Source organism: Pseudopipra pipra, chromosome 11, assembly GCF_036250125.1.
Source record: "Pseudopipra pipra isolate bDixPip1 chromosome 11, bDixPip1.hap1, whole genome shotgun sequence".
In the NCBI taxonomy this organism is placed as follows: Eukaryota; Metazoa; Chordata; class Aves; order Passeriformes; family Pipridae; genus Pseudopipra; species Pseudopipra pipra.
This window is the reverse complement of record NC_087559.1, coordinates 1,154,511-1,177,407: the sequence shown is the minus strand read 5'-3', so window position 1 is coordinate 1,177,407 and position 22,897 is coordinate 1,154,511. Positions and strand designations below refer to the sequence as shown.

The 22,897-nt window shown below is 47.9% G+C and overlaps 2 protein-coding genes across 9 annotated transcripts in view; one reads left to right on the top strand and one right to left on the bottom strand.

The window, feature by feature from the left end:
• SRGAP3 (SLIT-ROBO Rho GTPase activating protein 3) overlaps nt 1-22,897 on the bottom strand; it is a 575,259-nt gene that overhangs the window by 28,449 nt on the left and 523,913 nt on the right. The window lies entirely within an intron of this gene.
• The window catches only part of GRM7 (glutamate metabotropic receptor 7), a 227,030-nt gene that overhangs the window by 64,567 nt on the left and 139,566 nt on the right, over nt 1-22,897 (top strand). For all 8 annotated transcript variants that reach the window (XR_010433342.1, XR_010433341.1, XM_064667086.1 and 5 more), the window contains exon 2: nt 22,105-22,321. Coding sequence is in view for 6 of the 8 variants with exons in the window: in XM_064667086.1 (XP_064523156.1) it covers nt 22,105-22,321 (217 nt within the window). In the remaining 2 variants the exon portion in view is untranslated. The remainder of the gene's footprint in view (nt 1-22,104; nt 22,322-22,897) is intronic.

The window sequence follows — 22,897 nt, the reverse complement described above, 5'->3', positions numbered from 1 at the left end:
CTGTGGTGATAACTGCAATAGATGAGGCTGATATTTAGCAAGTAGCTCTACATTAAAATTTTGATTTAGGTACTTGAGTGCACATCACAACAGAATTTGCTTCTAATTCAATATTCATGCTGGATGACAGTCATTAATAGTAATTATCTCAAGGAGCAATTTTAATGAGTCTCTTCCAATTTTCAGTCAGTGTCCCTTCTGGAAAAAAAAAAATCTCCTTCTGAAAGGTATTGAGACTGTTTTTCACCCCCCAGAATTATTATTTGTGAAATTCTTCTTCCTTGGCATTACCATAGAAATGATGGCACGGTCATGAGGCTGTATTGTAGTTTTATTTTCTGTTTAGATTATGTGTAATACAGTGTCCAGTATTTGCATATGAATTTGCCAACACCACCAAAGCAATGAATGTGTTGTGATTCAGAAAATAATTGTAAAACATAATATTGTGGCTGCATTTCTAGAAAGCAAAGAGCTACTCCATGTCCCATTGTGCTGCTCTGGAATGTCCCAGAGCTCCAGTGCAGCCACTGGGCCATGGGCACGGGCATGACCCTGCTGGGGGGTCCCCAACCCATCCCTGTAAATCCCCACAGCTGTAACTCCTCTGCAGTGCTCCTCTCCAGTGCAAATGAGGATGGTCTGACCAGCAGGTGGAAGCAGAGAAAAAAAACCTCTCCAAGGCTCTCCTGTGTGTTTCCAGGCTGCTCACAGAGGGGTTTTTCAAAGCTGCAGACCAGCAGGGCATGTAAAACACTGCCTCGTTTCCTGGCCCTTGCATCTGGTCCACCACAGCCTGGGGTGGGGGATGTTGAACAGCTTCCCCTGCTGTTCATTGCTGCCAGTGGGCTTTTGCTTCCTTTAATCCTTCCCTGCTTTTACACCTCATGAGCACCAGGAAAGCAAATTTGCACTCACACCCTCTGCTCGTGCTGCCGTTTATTATGTTGAGTTGCCATTTCCCCAAAACACAAAAGGTCTTGGAGAAGCATCAGGCACAGGGTTGGTACAGACAGTCTGCAGGCAAGACTGCAGGGCTGAGACAAGCTCACCCTCCAGATCAGCTGTGGTTGTTTGAGGAGCTGTGGTTGTTTGAGGAGCTGTGGTTGTTTGAGGAGCTGTGGTTGTTTGAGGAGCTGTGGTTGTTTGAGGAGCTGTGGTTGTTTGAGGAGCTGTGGTTGTTTGAGGAGCTGTGGTTGTTTGAGGAGCTGTGGTTGTTTGAGGAGCTGTGGTTGTTTGAGGAGCTGTGGTTGTTTGAGGAGCTGTGGTATCTCTGGGAGCTGTTCCCCAGTAGATCCTTGTCTCCTGGCAGGTGCTGTTGCCTCGTCCTGCTCCCCATCCTTGCCTGTACAGCAAGAAAAGAGATGAATGTTTGCCTCAGTGTGAGGGGTGGGTGGGTGAGGGCTGGCAGAGGTGGTGGTCTCTGGGGTTCAGGTGGGCTTTGGGGTGTGGTGTCTGGTCAGAACTGAGAGTTCACCTCTGTAACCATCACATGTGTTCGTGTTCTTTGGTGAGAGTGAAGCTCTTGCTGCTCTGATTTGTGTGTCAGGTGTCTCACAGTGCTGGGAACTGATAAATTAGGCATATCTAGAGGTACTAGTTCATTAAATCGTGATGGATGTCAAGCAGTGGTCATCCTCAGTTGGGAAGTAGGAGTGATGTTTACCCTTGTTCTGAATCAGTATGAGTTGATCATGTAATCTAAATGTATCTCATGGTTTTCTCCTTAGGAAATGGTTTAATTTCTTTGTAATTGCAGTAGTTTTTAGCTTTATCATTTCCAGGTATTGGCAGTGTTTGCAGAGGGGTAAAAAAGCGTTGCAAAAGGAAATAAATACAAAGATGTAATGCTTTATGCATAATAAGAGTGCATTTAAGCTCTAACATGTCATATAATCGTTCAGCCATTTCACAAACTGATGAATTCCTGAGCTCAGCCACTTCAGAGGGGGAGTAGCAATGTGAAACCTGGAATAAAGATCCCAAACCAGGAGCCAGCTCGTTGGTTTAATGGGTCTTTCTGTCTTTCTCTGTGCTCAATGCTCTGTGCTTGGGAGCTCAGGAGCAGGAGATGACAAACTCCAGCTCTCAGTGTGTGATGCAGGAGCTCTGTGTGTGTGTTTTATAACAATATTTACCCACAAAGGCAGTGGCATCAGTGTTTGAGGTGCAGAGCCAGCAACACCACGAGCAGGCAGGCAATGCCCCTCACTGCTGAAGCTGGAATCAAACACCAGCCCCTAGATCAGAGTGTTCCCATTAATGGCTGTAAAAGCATCTCTGAAAGCTGGATGGGATGTTTTTGGGTTTTTTTGAGTGAATGATGAAGGCATCTTTTATCCTTAAAATATTTACAGATTTTTATTATTTCATACAGGGAAAGAAATTACCCTTGTTAGTGTCAGCTGAGGCGTGATGGAGCTCCAGGAGCAGTTGTTCTCACTCTTATTAGAGAGATCTTCATATCAATCCTCACTTTATGGATTGTAATAGAGCTGCTGTAACAGCAGTAATTGGGGAAATTAGTTTGGACGGTTGCATTAATATTCATGCATTCCTGCAACAGCTCTGTGCTAATTAGTGTCTCTTCCTGCTCGATTATGGTGGCAAAATGGGGTGGAGTGACTGTGCAGGGTTAACCTGTGCCCTGACCGTGGTGCCCAGGCTGGGACGGGAATGGCTGGGGTGGCTGTGCTGCCGTTCCCGGGAAGGGGCACTGCTGGGGCATCCCAGGGCAGGATCCACGGGACTCCTGAACTCCACGGGCATGAGGAGGATGTGGAGGTTTGCTCCTGGGGAAGCACAGATCACGTTGTTGGCTGTGATTATTCTGCAGTAAGCGGGAGAGAGCCGGGATCTGGGGAATACTGCTCTGCATTGGCCTAGATATGGGAGAGGGGTCGGAGAGAGCTTTTTCCATCTCTGATTTCAATAGTCCTAGAAGGTACCAATGGGAGAACTGAGATTTTCCTGCCTTATTAAGTGAGTTTTGCTGTCATGGTTGGGTTTTTTTTTCCCCTTCTCATTGAGAGCTCTAAAATGAACACTGAGGTTGGTGCCCTCGGTCTGGGGACAGCAAAGGGACAGCCCTCCCTGACTGTGTCACCCAGGAGGTTGTTGCTTTGTCCTGATGTGTTTTGAATGGATCTGTAGGTGTGGAGCACAGAGGATTTGGGGACACACTGCTTGTACACAAAGCCTTATAGTCCCCATGGGGTTCAAACTGTCCCCACTCTTGAGGAACCTGTGCAGTGGTGTCTCATCTCACAGCACTGAGCCCCAAACCCTGCTCTGTTCCCCTTGGCAGGAGCTGTGTTCTCCCAGGAACAGGACAGCCTCACCCTCCCTGTGGCACAGCTCAGAGCAGCCTCCCCCTCCCTGTGGCACAGGTCAGAACATGCTCCCATCGGGCACCTCCTCGTTCCTGCTGGGCTGGGGTTGTGTCTGGGGCACCTTCAGGAGGCTGCAGTGGTGAAGAGAACCCTGCCAGGAGATCTGCAGGGCTCTTGCCATCTCATTAAGCCAAAAACACTGAGAGGGGAGGTAAAGGAGCAAATATAGGTAATTCCAATACTCCATAATAATACCCCCATCTGCTTCTCCAACCTGGGAAGAGTTGAAGGCAGCAGAAGAGCAGGGGAAGGAGGGATCCAAAGATCACTTGTCTCTGGTGTGCTGGGCTGTGCCAGGCCCCTTCCTGGACGGATTTGCCATTCCCTGGGGTTGGATTCCTGGGGTAGCAGGGGGCTCTCCTGCCCCAGGGGTCTGTGCCAGCCTCGCTCTCCTGAGTGTGCAGGTGATTAAAAAGATGCAGTAGCATTGCAGTGACTGTTTCCTCGAGCTGCATCTCTGCACTAATTAATCCAGGCTCTCTGTAGGATTGCTCTCAATTACGCAGTGCTCCTTCCTCTCTGTCTCCTGCTTTCCCATCCCACCTGGCATATGGTGCTGCAGTCTGGGCTGCCACTGGAGCTGGATCAGCCTGGAAAAACACTCCCCATGGAAGTATGAGCACCCACAGGTGCTGGGGCTTGTACAACAGCACAGACAATCCTTTCAAATTCTTTTTTTTTTTTTTCCCTCTTCTTCTTTCCTTTTCCTTGACAGGAAAGGGATGTGATGTGCTTCACTCAGCCTCTTTCACAAACAAATGAATAAATAAAATAAAGCCGTAAATGATTCGAGCATTTCTCTTGAAAGCTTGAAAGGGAGAAATAAGGAGAAAATGCTATTAGTTCTATTTTTAAAGACTTGAGAGCTCTGGGATGCCATGGTGATGGAACTGGTGTAAGCACCTTGATAGATACAAATCTCCTGCATGCCTGGAATAATGGAGATGGACCAGGACAGTGTGCAAGTGGAGAGGATTCCTGTTTATCTAGTTTCCCTGTCAACTTTCTGTTATTAAACATGGTGATTCCAAGCTGTCAGCATGGATGTTAAAATCTTCTGGCATTTCTGGCTATGAAAAGTCTGCAGAAAGACAAAACCCACAAATGCTGCTGCTCCACACATGTGTTCCCAGTGTGGTGGGAGCTGAGAGCTGGTGTGGGGGCACTGGGAGGGATGTGGGGACCCACCAGCTGTGCAGCCCAGGGGCTGGTGGCCCCTGAGCCCAAAGGTGTGAGAGCAGCAGTGTCTGTGCAGGAGGGGCTGTGTCAGTGGAGGGGCTGACAACCATTTTGAGGAGCTCCTCAGCAGCTCCAAAAAAACAGTGTGAAGAGCTTGGGAAGGGATTTTTGGGGGCTCACTGAAGTGCTGGAGCCCAGGGAGGTGGGCAGCACCCTTGACAGGAGGGGATGGCTGCTGGGGCTCCCCGGGCACAGGACAGGGCTGCTGCCCCCTCCCTGGCAGCTGGCATTCCCCAGCCAGGGACAGCAATGTTCCTGCTCTTTAGTGCTGCCAGGGAGCTGGCAGCTGGCAGCAATGCAGAACTAACTAAGGATACTCCCAGAGCACTGGTATTTAGGAGAGGGGGGGAAGCAGAAGAAAAGAAAGAGGCTTGAGTCACTCAGTTGTGACCATATAATGACTCTGTATACAAATTAGATGGATTCACATGGTGCTTATCTAAATGAGGTTGCCATTTTACAATGCTAATTTTCCTGTTGGTTGCTTGTGATACCAGAACACAGCGTATCAAAAAACATTCCTGTGCTTCTGGGCTCGGCAAACGTGGTGTGATGCAGTGCCTGGGTGAAGTGCAGGGTTAGCACAACCTGCCCAGCCCCATCCTCGGGAGCTGCCTGTCAGCCCGAGGGCTGGCACTGCAGTAATTAGCAGCAGGGCTGCAGATCCTGATGAAGGATGCACGAGGGGCTTGTTCCTGTGCTGTGCTTTTACCCTCCGGAGGGATAAATAACTGGAGGGAAGGGAATTGGAAAAATAAGTAATGAAGGAGAAGGAAATAAACCCCGTGCTCCTTTCTGAAGCTGACACCGAGGGATCTGACAGACACTTGTAAGATCTGAGTGTAGTAAGGAGGTGGCTGGCATTTCAAAAGCCACCAGCATCCTGATAAAATGCTGCTGTGCCTCAGAGGTAGAGCAGGAGGGGCAACAAAGGAGCAGGAGTCACGTGCTGAGCGTTTGGAAAAATGTCTGAGCTTTTATTTGTCACTCATGTTTGATTAGGGCTTATCCCAGAGAAGTGAGTCCCAGTTTGCTGCTTGCCTGGCAAAGCTCACACTGACATTTAGCATCCGTGTGGGGACTTTATTCAGTCAAAATTGTCAATGTATTTTCAAGTGGAGAGTAAAGGCACCTTCTCCCTCTCCATCCTCCCTGTCCTCCCCTTCCTCTCCTCTTCCCCCTGTTCTCATCTTCTCTCCCCTCTCCTTGTTTGTGGAGTTGGAGCTGGAAGGGCCCAGCTGCTCCTGCAGTGAGCTCAGCCTCTGCCATGGCTTTGGGCTTCTGTAAACACGGGTCATGGAGTTGTCTAATCCCTGTCAGCCAGGCTGCTGAGCTGAGCCTGGCCCTGCTGGTCAGGGCCTGATGGGGAGATCAGAGCCCCTCACCACCATCCAGAGCCCCTCACCACCACCCAGAGCCCATCACCACCATCCCACCGAGCTCCTCTTCCCTCGGCCCTTCCCACTGCTGCATTTGCTGTGCTGTGACTGCCTGTCAGAGCCAGAGGTCCAAAATGATGTGACACCCCACATTCTGCATAAACTTCCCTTCAGAAGCAGCTGTTCAGGGAGAGGTAAAAGAGCAGCAGTGATACAGGGTATAAACTGCACATGCATAAACATGAGGTGATCTCCAGAGTCATGAGGCTCATTTTAATGTGATAAATACAGATGCACAAGTGTTTGCAGAGCACCATTCATGGCTGTGTTAATTTTGTGCATCACATCTTCCAGGTGTGGGATGCTGTGGAGCTCCATTGAGGCCAATGGCAGTTTTCACCAGCTGTGCATGTGATGCTCTGTGTACAATTTTGCCTCATGAAAGGGAAAATACATGATATCACATCATTCCTTCTTGCCTGCAGCTGTTCCTCAGCTCTGCCTCCATCACTCCCTCACCTCATGTGGTTCCTGAAGGCAGACAGGTTGCTCTGCTCCTGGTGCAGTGGTGCCTTGCAGGACCAAACCTCAGGAATGCTGAGCAGGAGGGACTCCCAGCATCAGCAGCCTTTCCATGGAGCAGGGATCTTGTCATATTTAGTGCTTTCCAGAAATGGGTTCTGTTCCTTTTATCTTCAGAGCTCTCCAAGGTCAGAGCCATCTCTTTCATCTTGACAGAGCTCTCTTGCCCTGTGTGGGGGCAGCTGGAAAACCTTACACAGAGCTGCAGGTCAGAGCTGCCAGCGAGATCCTCAGCACTGGGAGAGTCAAACATGGCAAGAAAGGTTAGGAAAATACAAGGCTGCCCAGGGAACCCATTAGTTTGATCTCTCAGAGCTTAAGCCAAGTTGTAGGTGCTGCAATGAACCAGCCAAGCCCATCCAGTGCCAGAGAGCTCAAGTTGTGTTGTCAGGTTGTTGGAGAAAAGCTGTTCCAAATTTTGATATGTAGGTCCTCCAGGTACCATTCACATTTCCAGGGTACCTGTATTTTTCCTGCTAAAGGAATTGCAGGAAGAAAACTATCAAGTTTGTTTTGAAAGTATTTTAGAATCTGAGTTAAAGTGTCTTTATTTGCACTTGATTTTCTTCTCCCTTCATTTCAAGCTATAAATAAGCCCAGCTCTACCCACCCATGGCAGGCATAACAGGTCGAGTCTACTGTAACAGTTCTGCTATCAGGAGAGAAAACAAATTACACCTGACTTAATTTAGGTGTAAATTCACTTTAGGCTGTATGTCCACGTTTTCTTTGATTCACAGCTACATCTAATATCCCAAACATTGAACACTGACAGCAACTTACACCAACTTTGCACACATAAAACTTCCAAAGGACACTTGGTGTAGAGAACTGAGATCTTTTTGCAGTGGCTGAAAACTAAGTTAGTGCTGAACTAACATTGGCCAGTTCAGCAAAGGTAAGAGCAGGGCAGGTGAGGACTTGGACAGGGTGTTTGAGTCACTGGGACTGTCTGTTGGTGTGTTTTCCTCAGGATTAGTCCAGTCACAGACACAGGCTGTGTGCTGGGGGCAGTGCCACTGCTGAAACGGGCACCTGGGCTCCCAGGAGGGCAGTTCCTGGCCCTGCACCAGCAGCTTGGCCACGACAGGGACTGGGACTGAATGACCTGGAAGGGGAGTGGAGCTGGGGGGGGTCAGACTCTTCTCCCAGGGAACAGCGACAGGACAAGAGGAAAGGGCCTCTGTTGGGCCAGGGAAGGATTAGGTTGAATGTTGGAACAATTCCTGCCTGGAAAGGGCTGTCCAGCCCTGGCACAGCTGCCCAGGGCTGGGAGGGATCCCCATCCCGGGAGGGGTTAAAGCCCTGTGGATGTGGTGCTTGGGGACGTGGGTCAGTCGTGGCCTCGGCAGTGCTGGGCAATAGTTGGACTCCTTGATGATCTCAGAGGGTTTTCCAGTCTCAACCTGAACTGTTCCTCCCCTCTCTGTTTTGGCAATGTTTGTATTTTTGAGAGCAGACCCTGTTCCAAGCTGTGCAGGTTCTTCTGCAGGTCTCTTGTTGCACACAGTTCACTGTGGGCTCCTCTCCCCTGCTCAGGGCTGGGGAAGGAGCTGCTGCTGCTCTGGGGTGCTTTTCATCAGGGTACTGAGAGACTGAGCTGGTAGAGACCTTTGCAAAAATAAAAACATTTCTATATCTGCTTGCTCCTGCATGAGTCTAATAACATGGCCCTTAGAAAGTAATTTGGATTAATTAGAATGTCCGGGCACTTTTGCGATAAAGACATGCCGAGTAATTATCCAGTGTCCAGAATAATCTATTGGGCTTGTGAAGTTTAAGTCTGAAAATTATTCTCCCCTAAGTATTCGTCTTTCTAGCTTATTTCTGTTATTAAATTTGTTTTCCCACAAGTTAGATAAGAAGAAATGTAATTATTTAGCTGGCAAGCCTAATGTTGAGGTGAAGAAAACCAGTGAAGGTAAAAGTGTGATTGCCTTCTGTTTTTCCTGTAATAATGCATAAATATTTATACATATGTAGAATTACATGGTGATGATGCACTCTGTAAAAGGCCAGAGATGAAATATAAGGAAATAAAAGGTGTAGATATTTGCTGAAACTTCATTATGCCCTATAACTCTTGTATATGTGGTTGAAGAAATGTCAGATGCAGATTTCTCCCAGAATTACAACCCCTCTCCCTTCCCTCTCTCCTCACTGCATTTCCTTGCTCTCCTTTCTGCCTCAGGTCTGTGTCCTGAAGGACCTTGCTTGGTGTTTGATACTCAGAGGACACAACAGGCCTTTTTGCTTGTGATAATGTTTATTTTGGATTAAAGAAAATACGAAATCAAAGGCAGGCTAAATATAATCCCTCCATGTCCCTGGTGGAACATCCCCATGCCCTGGGTCAGCTCAGGGCCCTGCAGTGGAGCCTCCTCCCCTTTCTGAAGGAATATCAAATGACTGGGATTCAAAGGAGGACATCCTGGACCCTGTGGGCAATGAAGGGAAGTGGAACATTCTGTCCTATCCAAGCCCATCCCAGAGGTCCCTCCTCTCCTGCATGGCAAGAAGGACATTGAGGGGCTGGAGTGTGTCCAGGGAGGGAAATGGAGCTGGGAAGGGGCAGGAGCAGCTGAGGGAGCTGGGGGGGCTCAGCCTGGAGCAAAGGAGGCTCAGGGGGGACCTTCTGGCTCTGCAACCCCCTGACAGGAGGGGGGAGCCGGGGGGGGTCGGGCTCTGCTCCCAGGGAACAAGGGACAGGAGGAGAGGGAACGGCCTCAGGCTGTGCCAGGGGAGGGTCAGGTGGGATACTGGGAAAATTCCTTCATGGAAAGGACTGTCCAGCCCTGGCACAGCTGCCCAGGGCAGGGGTGGAGTCCCCATCCCTGGAGGGGTTTAAAAGCCCTGTGGATGTGGCACTTGGGGACATGGTCAGTGGTGCCTTGGCCGTGCAGGGGAACAGTTGGACTCCTTGATGATCTCAGAGGGCTTTTCCAACCCAAGCAATTGTGTGATCCTGCAACTCCCTCTGACTCCAGCACTGTGCTCATCCGCAGCAGACAGGCCAGTGATGCCTCGGGTACAGAGCAGAGGGAACAGAGGTGCAGGGGCCAGTCTGGCAGTGTGGGAACGTGAGGACTCACAGCAGGGAGAAGTGTTGGGAGCAGGCAGTGCCTGGGCAGGGCCATGTGTTGGCTGCCCCTCGCTGGGAAGGTGCATGTCAGATGTTTGTAGTGAACTTTGGGTCACGGCATTTCTCCTGCTGTGGCTTTAGCAGCCAGACCTGTCTCTGGTAGAGCTGCCATTGCTGCAGCAGAGGTGATAACTTGGAATACAGAGCCACAAACAGGTTGTCAGGGATTTGGTTCCAGAGGCAAACTCCAGTGTCCTGGGCTGTCTCTTCAGCACTAATGAACACCTGAAAATAGGTCCTGCAAGGGCTGTTCTTACCTGGAGCAAAATCTCCATTTATGTGACACTGAGAATATATTTATATCTTTGCTAAAATACCAGATAGGAAATCTCTGTTGTCCACACTGTTTGTAAGGGTTATGAGATAAAAACACACAGTTGTGCTCTTCCCCACACACAGTATTGTTCCCTTGCTGTAGGAAAGAGCTCTGTGCTGAATGTACTGGCTGCCACCAAAACTTAAATGCTCTGAAATGATCTTCTGGATTTCATACTGCAAAAGAAGATCATTTGTGCTAGTGGGAAAAAAAAAAAAAAAGAAAAGGAAAAGAAAGAATGGATAATTTAGATTTTATCCTTGAGTTCATTTAGTCCATCCCTTGTCTCTGGCCATTGTTGGAATCAGTTTAGAACAGCAAGGAGGACTCACCTGTACATGGGATAATCAGCTCTGTGCATTGAGTCTCATCCTGATTGATGTTCTTTTTAATCCACACTTTTTCTCTTGTCTCAACCTTTTGATAAGGTGCCAATCCAAGCCAAGACAGCTGGAGCTCCAACAGGACTTTCAGTCAGGCACAGTGTGGGAGCAGGTCAAACCCACAGGTTTTTGTGTGATTTTTGACAAATGTTTAATTTCAGAAATACTTTCAGTGTTACGTGGAAGGAAATAAGGAAAGATGTGAGTTCCAGAAACCCTATTTAAAGACCATTTTACTGCAGCTAATCCTCTCGGGGTGTTTGTAGGGGACCCAGGGAGGGCAGCTGGAGGAGGTCACACCCTGCAAGACTCTCCCTTAATGTGAACACTTAGAGAGTGTTAACGAGTGTTAATGAGAACAGACTCTTACTTTTGCAATATCTGATCAGTGAGAGTCATCCACAGGAACTCAGGTTTGCTCCTTATGGTATTCAGCTGCTCGCCCAGAGTTTAACTGTACAGTGAAATTAGAAATAACCACTTATATAGACAAATGTGCCCCACCAAATTTTGGGTGTGTTACTCTGCAAAGGCAAGGTCACAGGCTTGACTCCCCCTGACTATCAGACACTTGGCTATATCGAAAATTTAGGAATAAATATTCAAATCACGGCCTCATTTTCCACAGCATAAACACGGATGCTCCCCTAGAAATGCAATTATGAGATCTGCTCCAACCCGAGCTCGAGAGCTTTCATTCAGCCTGATAACTCAGCTCTGAGGGCTGGTTGTTTCCCCTCGTACCACTCTGCAATTTGTTCCTGCCAGGGTGGGTTTGTGTGTCTGTGTTTGTGTCTTACTTTCAGAAAACTGTGCTGTGCTACTGAGCTCTTCTGTCTTGCAGCCTGTCTGCTGAATGAGTCGTTACTGGTGTTGTCTTTATCGGGCTACTTTCAAAATCAATGAGATTTATACTTGCAGATTAAAAACCTTTTAAAATATGCATAGACAATGTAAGGTTCAATTATGTGTTTGGGATGAATGGAGCAGTGTGTACACATAAATAAAACATAAAAGCTGCTTCACTCTGTTTATCTTCTGGTTCTGATTTATTTTCAAAAGAATTAGAACTGGTGAGTCCATATTTGGATGTGGGAGCTCCAATCACTGCAAACATGTTTGTGTTTGTGCTTGGTGTCCATCCATCACTGCTCTGGCCTCTCAGGTTCTGGGAATGCAGGCAGGGGATGGGAATGGTACACATGGAAGGAGATGAAAACAAATCTGTTGTGTCCCAGAACTGAGCAGAGAGCATGAATGGGCTCTGGTTCTCTGCTCAGCACTTTGAATGGTTGAAATGACCCTTCTGAGAATGTCCTCCCTGATGGAAATCTGAGTGCCATAGGAATGGGAATAATTTTTGGCATCTAGATCTTGACAGTGTGCTCACACTCTGTCTCCCTCTGCTTCTGTGTGGAGAGAATTGTTATAGAATCCTAGACTGCTTTGGGTTGGGTTGGAAGGGATCTTAAACCTGGTCATGGGCAGGGTCACCTTCCACCAGCCCAGGTTGCTCCAAGCCCCATCCAACCTGGCCTTGGACACTCCCAGGGATGGGGCAGCCACAGCTTCTCTGGGCAACCTGGGCCAGGGCCTCACCTCCCTCACAGGGGTGATTCCTTCCCAATATTCCACATAAATCCACCATCTTTCAGCCTAAAGCTTTGTTGTGCCAAGGACAGGGCTGTAGCATTTAATGGACAGACTTGGTTTCCTCCTGTTGAAATGCTGTTGCCTGTTTTATCTGTTATATCTCTTGTGCCTCCTTAGGCTGTGGTAGAAGTGAACAGCCTCAAAGGTAGATCTGGGCTTAGCAGACACTCAGAGAACACAGGATGTCTCTACTGAACTTGTTCACTGTCTCTCTTTCATACAATATCTTTGCAATTATGCCTTAGACATTGGGGTGTGCCATGGGAGCAAAGTGTGACAGAATATCCATGTGTGTTATTTGTGGGCTGAATTTGAATCCCAGCATGAGGCTGAACAAGTATTGCTGCATAAGCAGCTTTGTTGTGCCATCTGATTACAAAAACGTGGCCATTAGAAGGGCTGTGGGGTCCCTGTGCTCCCATCACCTTACGTGGGTTCAGCTCAAAATTGCCTTGAAGTGTCAGCTCCTAATAGAGCAGATCCTTTGAAGCTTTGTTAAGATTTCAAACTGCCTCCAGCAAAGCCCCATCCATTAGTTTAATGTCACTCTCAGGCTCTCATCTAGCAGGGCTGGAGTTAAAATATGAAGAGCTGTGCATTCTTGCCTTGCAATGGATGGGCCATCATCACTGATGTTCTAACTGATGTGCCCTGGGAGGAATATTCTGGTTAGTGTGGAACAGTCCAATGTGCTGTGCTGGTCAGAGCTCAGCCACAGGACCTGCAATCCAGGGCAGCTTTATCCTGGTTTATGGGCAAGCTAAAACTCTTAACAGGTTAATATTTCACTTGAAAATATGAACTGTGGAAGTTTCATCCTTGTAATGTGCCTTTGCCTCAGTACCAATGATTCCTGTGGTGCTGTGGATAAATATTCCTGTTTGGGGATGGGAGCTGTGAGAGGTTCCCTGTGCCTGGATGGGTTTGTTGTGTCACCCAGGGAAAATTTGGGCTTCTGTCTGTGTGCCAGGGAGGATGGACCCGTCCTGCTTGGGGAAGGAGTCTGGGCTCTTGCTGCCTGAGCAGGGGTGAGCAGAGGAATCTCTGCCCTATGCAAAGGGATGGGGGGGTGTTGGAGTCCCCAGCCCTCACCCCTGGCATCACCATCCCCTGTCCATGGTACTGGGAGGGATCTGGTGGCTTCCAGGCAGCCTTCCCTCAACATAAAGAGAAGGATCTTTGCATGTCAAGTGCCTAGAAATAGTAATTAAAAATTATAAATTAGATTTTGACTTAATATTATTGACTCAAAATATAGATAAACCAAGGGAAATTAAAATGTGAGTAATATAAATACAAGTTAATTTTACTTCTGAGAAGTGATCACTTGGAAAGGATCTTCTTCATGATTACATAAACACAGCTTTATTCCCAAAGAGGAATTTGCACACACAAATCAGACAAGTGCATATCTAAAAATCTTTTTCCATTGCAGTATAAATTCAAATGCTGACTTCTGGTCATCTTTTTTCAAGGACTAGTTTTAAACAAAAGAAGTCCCAAGGTGCGACAATTTACCAGCGAAATCAGCGATTCAGCTGATGAGGGTTGGTCCTGCAAACACAAATGATACCTGCAAACAAGAGGAACCTATTTTTGCTGTTGCTGTGGGTGTGCTGGAACACAACAGCGAGGGGACGGGAAAGAACACGACGTCTTTGGCTGCACACAGGGACATATTTTTGTCTCTTAAAGGAGGAGGCTTTAATTTGTGTGAAGCTTTTGTGTCCGAGCTGCAGCAGGGCCGGAGGGGTTTATTTAAGGAATTCTCTGAAGGCCACAGAATGCAAGAGCAGCTCAGTTCCACTGGGGCCTCAGCTGTTTGTGAGACAGTGTGCTGCACTGGCAGTGGGGCTGCAGCCCTGCTCTGCCTCCCCAAAGGCTCCTGGTTCTGTGCTGGCAGTGCCAGGGGAGCTGCTGGCACAGCTCGGTCCAAAGCCTTCACTGAGTTATATTTGAGCATTAGAAAGGTTTGGAATCAGTTCATTGAGGAACCTGATTGCAGAGGAGGCTTTTTGCCACTGGGAAAGAATCACAGGATCCCAGACTGGTTTGGGTCATCCTGTGCCACCCCCTGCCACAGACAGGGACACTCCCACTCCCCCAGCCTGCTCCAAGCCCCATCCAACCTGGCCTGGAACACTTCCAGGGATGGAAAGGAAAGCATTCCAGTAAAGAGTTTATTCCTAATAAACCATAAATGGCCAATGTTAACCCACAATATGAAAGCAGGTATTGTGTCCTTGTTTATTAGAAGGACAGTATTATTTACAGCTTTACAAGGGGATAAGATCCTTTTTTTGTGCTGTGACTAATTTTCATTAAGTTTGTGGGTGCTGGTTTCAAGTCATCTGTCCAAGGATCTTTTAGCACTTAAAAGTGGTGAGATCACCTCCCATTTTTCATGTATAACAACCCAAGCTATGCCATAAACTCATCACTGTCACAAGCAGACCTTGTTCCAGGCACAGGTCACTGAGATGAAACACAGGGACAGTTCATATTTATGGACACCTCTCATTTTACTGCATGTTTATGATTTTTTCTTCCTGTTTTCTGTCTGAGCTGATAAAGTGCCCCCCCCAGAGCTGTGTGGACAGTACTAATTGCTGTAATTATTGTTTCCTTAATTGCTACAATTATTTTTTTCTGCAGTACTTTCTCATTCTAGAAGAGGAAGCAGTAGAGACCTTGTGGATAAGGAAAATACTCCCAGCTTGCCAGTATCATTCAGGATGTCTTTCCATTTAGTGCTATGACAGTTTTGGTGGGGATGAACACTGATTTATGTGCCTGGAAATGGGCTCTTTCATGTGCTCTTTCCAGGTTTGCCATTAATTTAAAAAAAAAATGTCTCCAATTAAGAGGCCACTTGTTTGAGAAAACCACAGTAACATTGGAGGTGTTTGTTTCAGTAATGGATTCCATCCATTATAACAATGGGAATGAGGAGCTGGGAATTCTACAAGGGCCTTATTTGCAAGGCCTCATTAAGCAGCCCCCTGGCTCCTGGCAGCCCACAGCCCTTCCTGGCACTCCTTCATTCTCCTGCCACTGTGGCCCTTCACCCCCCTGGTCCTGAGGGATCCACAGGCACTGACCTGGCCCAGTCTGTGTTGATGGTTTGTCAAGAACATCCGTAGTTCTTAATGAGTGTGGAATTGTGGCATCCCATGTGAAAACTCCCTCGGAAATTAGAACTTACAGGAGGCTTGGGAGCTCTGCTGTGGGTTCAGCAGGTGCTGAACACTTTGGTTGTCACATTAACAGACCTTCCCCTGTTGGCTGAAGTCCTAATGCTGGGCAGGGAATGTGAGATGGAGTCACCCAGCTCGGGGAGGTGTGGTGGAATGAGCCAACAGAAATACAGGCAAGATTCATGTCCATGAATCATTTATGGGGTTTATGTTCTTGATGTTGCTCTTGAAGATATTTCTGTTTTATCGAATGCACTTTGTCTGCTCCAGGCTCAGTTTCTCAATTGTGTTTGGTGTTTTTCATGTTTGTATTTCTGTACCTTATGAAATATCCAGCCAGTCCTGGGTGATTGTGCTGGTCTCTAATACGTCATTAGGAATTCACAGTGGGGTAACACAGGAGAGGAGGGGATGGGAGCAAACAGGGCTGTGTTTGAACACTGGTGGCTTTAATAATTGGCAAACAGAGAAACTGAGGTGAACTGTAAATAGATTAATGGTTTGCAAATGCCCTTCTCTGGCCGTGCTGGTTTTGTTCACTGCTCAGAATTTGCTCTCGTGGTGTAAGTTTTGCACTTAGCACCAGGTTTGCCATCTCCAGACACCTTCTAGTGCTGTACAAAGATACTTTCTATTGCCTTTCCTATTGGTTTACATGAAAACTTTCTTTGTTGTTTTGCCTCATTTTGTCATTGTCAACAGTATCAAAACCAATGTGAAGTGCACTGTGTGTCAAATGTCACCCTGAGACATAATAAGGAGGGATTATCAAAGTGCTTTGGAAGGATTTGTTCTCTTCATTGCCTAAGTGTTGGGAATACTGTTCCCATGTCTTTTAAGAGCCCTAGAGCAAGAATTGTAGTAATATTTGTTTTCATCTGCACCTTTCAGGGCAGGAAAAAGAGCACATGCTGTTTGACTGACACCTTGATTTGACACCAGTTGATTCTTCATTGGCACTGATTTGTCAGGGTTTGCTTTTTGGAAGGGCTGGAGGGGAGAGGAACCAAAGGCAGAGGTGATTTTGGTTCCATACACCCCATGGCTGGCAGCTGCCACGTGCTGTGAGTGCTGCAGGGCAGTGAGACCCAGGGCCATCCCACCAGCCCAGGGAGGTCAGTCCTGAGGAACGGTGGGAACTCGAGTTCCAGCCTAGTGGGAATCAGCAGGAAGATTCATTCTGCTGACTCTGCAAGCTTTTAGCCATACTCTGATCTGATTCTGCATCTTGAGTAAAGTTTTCATAGAATCCCTGCACGGTTTGGGTTGGAAGGGATCTTAAAGATCACCTGGTTCCACCCCCTGCCATGGGCAGGGACACCTTCCTCTGGATATCTGGATTTCTAGAACTTCCTGCCAGATTTTCTTCTTCTTCAAAAGGCCAAGTGCAAATGAAAGGAGTGTGGAGGGGTTTTGTCCAGAGAAAACTGCCAGTTAAAAACTTCAGGTAGCTGAACTCGAGACAATGAACCCACATCTCTGCAATTTGCAGGAGGCTGGAGCTCTTTGTCCTGCAGTCTGGGACATGGATGGGGAACAAAGAGTAGCTTCACCAACTGCTGGTTAAATCCTGATGTGACAAACCCGAGCCCCAAACAGACTCAAGGCTGTCACTCATCCATCAGGTCACTCCCTGGAGTTGTGCAGCCGAGGGCAGAGCTCCAGGAATCTCCCTTTGGCAGAGCTGGGGTGTCTCCAGGGTTTGCAGTTTGGGTGGCCTGACCCTGCCCTGCCCAGCCCTGTGGGCTCCAGAGGCTCTGTCAGACCAGGGGGGTTTTCCTGTTGTCAGGGAACCATATCCATAAAACTTAATAGGAAATGGAAAGTAAAAATGCAGCAAACTGTGAACTTAATAGTGCCCTGGTGGGAGCTCATTAATATCTCAATAGGTGCTCTCCTGCATTATCTTAATTGCCCAGGCCCTCGGGGAGATTGCCTCTCCTCCAGTTCTCTGGCTGCTGTCCTTGGTGAGGGGGGGTCAGGTGCTCCATTTTATTAACTTCTTAATGAGTTACTGAGGAGATGGAGCCGAACTCAATCCCATTTGAGGTGGCACAGTAGCAATAATTATTTGCTGTTTTGGTGCTTTGTGGGGTCCTTGGCCATGGCAGTGACTCTGCAGCAGTGCTGGCAGGGGTGGGGTGGGTGGGCAGCAAACCCTGGGCTTCTGGCAGCTCTTGGAGCTCCAGGGAGAGTTGGTTTGTCCTCTGGCCCTGGGGCTCTTGGGTGTTCCCAGCTGAGACACTTGGCTGTCAACGAGGAACTCACCAGGGCTTGTTTTGTTTGGAAAGAAGGGTCTGCTGAGCAGGGAGAGCAGGAGGAGGATGATATGGGATGAGGAGATCACACAACAGGAGCTTGAAATGAAAAATTGGAACAGCAAGTTTGTATTTCAGTTGGGTTCTGCTCTGAAATACCCTGTTCCAAAACTGTTGCTGGGAGATGTTTGATGCTGGAAGGAGTGATTCAGGAGCCCATCAGAGAGATGAGTTGGTCCTTGGTGCGTTTCTGCCCTGGCTCTTGGGGCAGCTGCTCACAAGCAGGACCTGCTTTTCAAGCAGGACATCAAGTGGGATCCAGAGACAGCTCTTCATTAGCAGGAGAAAATGAAATAAATGAAGAATAATGTTTAATATTAAAAATAAATTAACATTAATTAATCACTGACTAAAGCAATGTTCCCAGCATTAATCACTCACCCTCACTGTAAGCAGAACATCAGCCAGGCAAAGCACATGGAAAACTCCTGAGTGGGATGTTTGCCATAGTCCTGAAAACCCAGAGACTTGAGGAAAACCTTCCTCCCACAGCAGAGATCTGCTCCTTCCTCTGCCAAACCCGGGGGTCTCTCAGAGAGCTCCAGTTCTCTGAGTCCTGCTGAGAGGGGGGAGGCAAAGGGGGCAGCTCTCAGGGCAGGCAGCAGGAGCACAGGCTGGGGAAGGGCCAGGGGGATTGGGGTCCCCTGGGCTTCATGGACCACAGCCCTTCTGCCAAGATGCTGGAGCCATTTGGAAAGCAGGCTGGGATTCCTGAGAGCTTTGGGAGGTTTCAGACACGTTTCGGAACAGAAAACAGGAAACCTGTAATGAGAGAAAAAGCTGCCTCCTTTAAACTCCAGTTTTGAATGTGAGATATTGGTAACAAAGAGCATATTGATTTTATCAAAAATGAAAGAAAAATACCTCAGTGAAGAGACAGAAAATATTTATCCATTTAATTAAAAAACAAGCAAACAATAAAAAACCGTAAAACGAAACAACCTCATTAAATTCCTCTTATTCTCCCTGGAATGGTGACATTGGCCAGCTTGGGGTTGGGTCTTGATGAACTGGGTCAATCCATTTTTGTTTTCAAGGGCACTTCAGCTTTGACAGGAGGTGAAGGAGCAGATTTGGGAGCTCCCCTGGTGAGCAGCCGTGGGGGATGACTTTTGGCTGTTGGTTTGATGGGTGTGAGCCCTGGGAAGAGATCTCAGGGAGGAGAGGGTCTGGCCCCTGGGGTTTGACTGCAGGGACCAGGATGTTGTGTTTTTCCATCCTCAATAAAAACACACCAGTAATGTGGAGGATCCTAAAACACGGGACAAAGGCTCCAGCTGAGTCTGGGGGAGGTTTGTCCACATCCAACTGGATGTGAACCTTAAAAAAGGTGAAGAAAGACTGAGAGGATGGATTTTAGCTGATGCAAACAGATGTTCAGTTTGGACATTTGGAATGTTGTGCAGGAAGGGAAAATATCTTTTGCAGGTGTCTGCAGCATGCTCTGACACACAAAGAGCAACTCTGATGGCTGCAGTTCACATCCATTGAAAGACTTTTCTCTCTGTATTCAAAAGAAATGGGAGGAAAACTCTACCCTTCATACATATAACTTTATGTTCCTTTTATGTATTGTGTCAGAAGTGTTGGTGAAACCCCCAATATATGCTTTTTATACTCCAGCCTGAAGTAGTTCATAATTTATGAACAGTGGGAAAAGGCTTAAAATCCAAAAAGTCTCCTAAGGAATATGAGCAATGCAGCCAATTCTGAAGCAGCTTTGGTTTTTTAAGAGTGCAGAATATGCTCCTTTTGATTTTTAGCTGAAAAACATGTTGTTGGCAAGTTGGAATACAAAGAGTTGCCACAGATAAAAATTGATATTTCATTCTTTCTTTTATTTGTAACTGAAAAAAGCAGCACTTGGCTCTGTTACTACAGGTGAGGGGGGGGACTGTAGGTGTGCACTCGTTGCTTGTCTAATTAATAGTGGGTTAAACAGGTTAAATGTTCCACTTAAATGTCACCAGTCATTTCTTACAGCAGCAGTCATAGGCATGGACAAATTAGGAATTTAACTCTTTTTTGGAGTGCCCAGCATTTTCTGTGCACCCACAGCAGTTGGTGTCAGCTGAAAATCTTTTCTCAGGTAGATTAAAAATGAAGAACCCTGATCACAGAATCCCAGACTGGGTTGGGTTTGGAGGGACCTTAAAGCCCCTCCTGCCCTGGGCAGGGACACCTCCCACCAGCCCAGGCTGCTCCAAGCCCCGTCCAACCTGGCCTTGGACACTTCCAGGAGTGGAGCAGCCACAGCTTCTCTGGGATCCTGTGCCAGGGCCTCAGGACTGATCAGTTGTTGTAATCACTGTCTCTGTCTCTGAGAGCTGCCCCAGCTTTGCTGCCCCTGGGCAAAGTGCTGAGCGAGTCCATCCATCCCCATGGTCAGCACCCTCTGGGCTCCTCCAGCAGCTTCAGCTGGAACTTCTTTAATCTTCTCTGACTGGAGCACTCTAAAGTCTTGCTGTCCACGAGCCCCAGATGTAAAATAAATCTGGCAAGGCTTTTGGAGACAACTGCTGCCCTGCACTGCAGACCCAAGGCAGCCCAGCTTTCAGCCTGATCAGCTCCTGTGCAGCTGCAGAGCAGGGACACGGCCCTGCCCAGTGACACCTCCATCCACATCTCCAGCAGTGACAGCCCCAGCTCTGCTCACTGCCAGCAGTGCCCTGGCAGCCAGGAGGGCCAGTCCTGCCCTGGGGGCACCAGCCCAGCATCACTGAGTGAGGGAGGGGATTGTCCCTCTGCTCTGCCCTGGGGCGGCCTCTCCTCCAGTCCTGGGGCAGTTTGGGGGGCACAATATCAGAAAGATCTAAAGCTGTTGGAGAGTGTCCAAAGGAGGGACACAGGGTGGGGAAGGGTCTGAGGGGCCACACAAGGAGCAGCTGAGGGCACTTGGTGTGTCCAGCTGGAGACAAGACTGAGGTCAGAGCCCAGCAGGGTCTGCGGCTCCTCCCGAGGGGCAGCTCCGACCTCTGCTCTGGGTGAGCAGGGACAGCACCCAGGGAAGGGCTGGAGCTGGGACAGGGCAGGGTCAGGCTGGATCTCAGGGAAAGGTTCTTCCCCCAGAGGTGGCACTGCCCAGGCTCCCCAGGGCAGTGGGCACAGCCCCAAGGCTGCCAGAGCTCCAGGAGGGTTTGGACAATGCTCTGAGGGACAGGGTGGGATTGTTGGGGTGTCTGTGCAGGGCCAGGGGTTGGACTGGATGATCCTTGTGGGTCCCTCCCAGCTCAGGGAATTCTATGATTCTGTGAAAGTTGACATGTTTGTTTAGGTTGAATACCAACAGATGTTGGGGTAGTTAATCACTGTGAAATGTTTCATGCAAAGTTCTCTTTCTGTTCCCTCTGCTGGGTCTGCAGCACCAATTTTGCTTTAAGTGGCTGATTTTCCTCTGCTGTAGGAGCTGCAAATGTCCACGTAACTGTACAGATATAATGTGTATCCTGGGGAAATTTGCTCTCCTGTGCTCCTGATCTCTGTGGAATCAAAGGTGCTGAGCCCTTTGCAGAGTTGATCCTGGGGAAATACAATGTTTATTTTTCTGAGAAGGCAGGAAAGCTAATATATACTTGTAGAGTGCTCTGCAGAGACAAAATATGAGAATGCAGAAGACGCTTGTGCTGAGGCATGAAGTGCTGACCTTTCCTGAGGCAGAAGGCTCAGATCATTATATACGATCATGTTTGTGTATATTGCAAAGCTGTTTGTTCCCTCTGTGGCATCTCAAGTGAGAGTTATGGCAGGTTCCTTAATTTAAGGAGCAGTCCCAGACTGTTACTCAAACAATTGCATAATGGGTCTGGGGATTAACATGCTGTCAGCTCAATAACTGCTCAGGGACTTTGGTATCAAGGAGAAAATAGTCCTGAACAATATTCTGGTCTCTCTGTTGCAAAAGTCACCGTCACACTCTGCTGGGAGGAGGAAAGCCATGGCTGCTGTGTTGGCACAGAGCTGAACTGTGCCCAGGCTGTGGCTGTGGGACAGGGGTGCCCATGCTCAGCAACCTCCACGACTGTTCTCCATCAGAAAGTATAAAAAATAAACATATTTTTGCTTAAGTCAGGACCCTTCATTCTCCAAAAGTTGATGAAGGGTCTTCCTGACTTTCAACCAGCAATGGCAGGTGGAGATTTAACCTTGGTTACATTCAGGGTCCCAAATCACCTGATGCTGGTAAAACCAGAACACCAACAAAAGGACACAGTGATTACAATGGTTCGTGTGCTGTGTTTGATTTAGATTGCCTGAAAGGAAGACATTATGGATGTGCACATATACAGTTGTCTTCAATTGTTTAACCACTTTATTTGTGTAACTTGAAGTCAATGGAAAGATTGTTTCTTTGGCTTGTACGTTGTAAGGGAACTTGGTGGAGAAGCAGAGATGGAAACAGTGAAGGCAAAGCTCAGCTGGAGCCACCAGCTTTAGCTGACTGCTGCAAGAAGTGCCATGAGTGTTTGAATATGTATATTTATCAGAAATTATTTTTTTCTACAGATCCCACAAATCAGTTATGCCTCAACTGCACCAGAGTTGAGTGATGACAGGCGCTATGATTTCTTCTCACGTGTGGTTCCTCCAGATTCCTTCCAAGCACAAGCAATGGTGGACATTGTGAAAGCTTTGGGATGGAATTATGTATCCACTTTGGCATCTGAAGGGAATTATGGAGAAAAAGGAGTCGAGTCCTTCATGCAAATTTCCAGAGAGGCAGGTAGGCAACGCCCGTCCCCTCCAGACAATGCTGTGGAAGTGATGAATGTTATTTTGTGCCAAATGTGATATTATTTTTCTAGAACTTACATTTGATTCTAAGGTTGCTTCAGTTCTTTGCAATGCTCTGCAATGGCTCCTAGATACTCTCATTCCTGAATTGCTTATGGAGCTTCAGAGTTTGAAACCTCAGTGGCTTTCAGTCATTTCTGGGGGAAATAGAGAACCCTGAGCCTTGCCAAGCTCCTGCTGTTGCCCTGGAGGGCATCCTGTGGTGTTGCCATGGGTAGAAGGGAGATTGGAGAACGCTGAGCTTTTCCCTCTCCCCAGCTCGGGGTCCTGTGCCCTGACACTCGTTTGTGTCACACTTTGTTCAGCTCTCACATCTCTGCCTGGCTGGGGTTGCTTTGCTTTCAGTCTCTGGGCTAGTTCAGTTGAGACAATTTCTAATCTTTCCCTCCAGTTTGGCAGTTTGCTTTTGTTTTCTGCTACAGAACCTAGAAGGGGGCCTGTGCTGAAGGTGTGAGTGCTGTGTGCTCATACCCCCATCCCTGTAACTTATTCTTCAGGGTAAAGA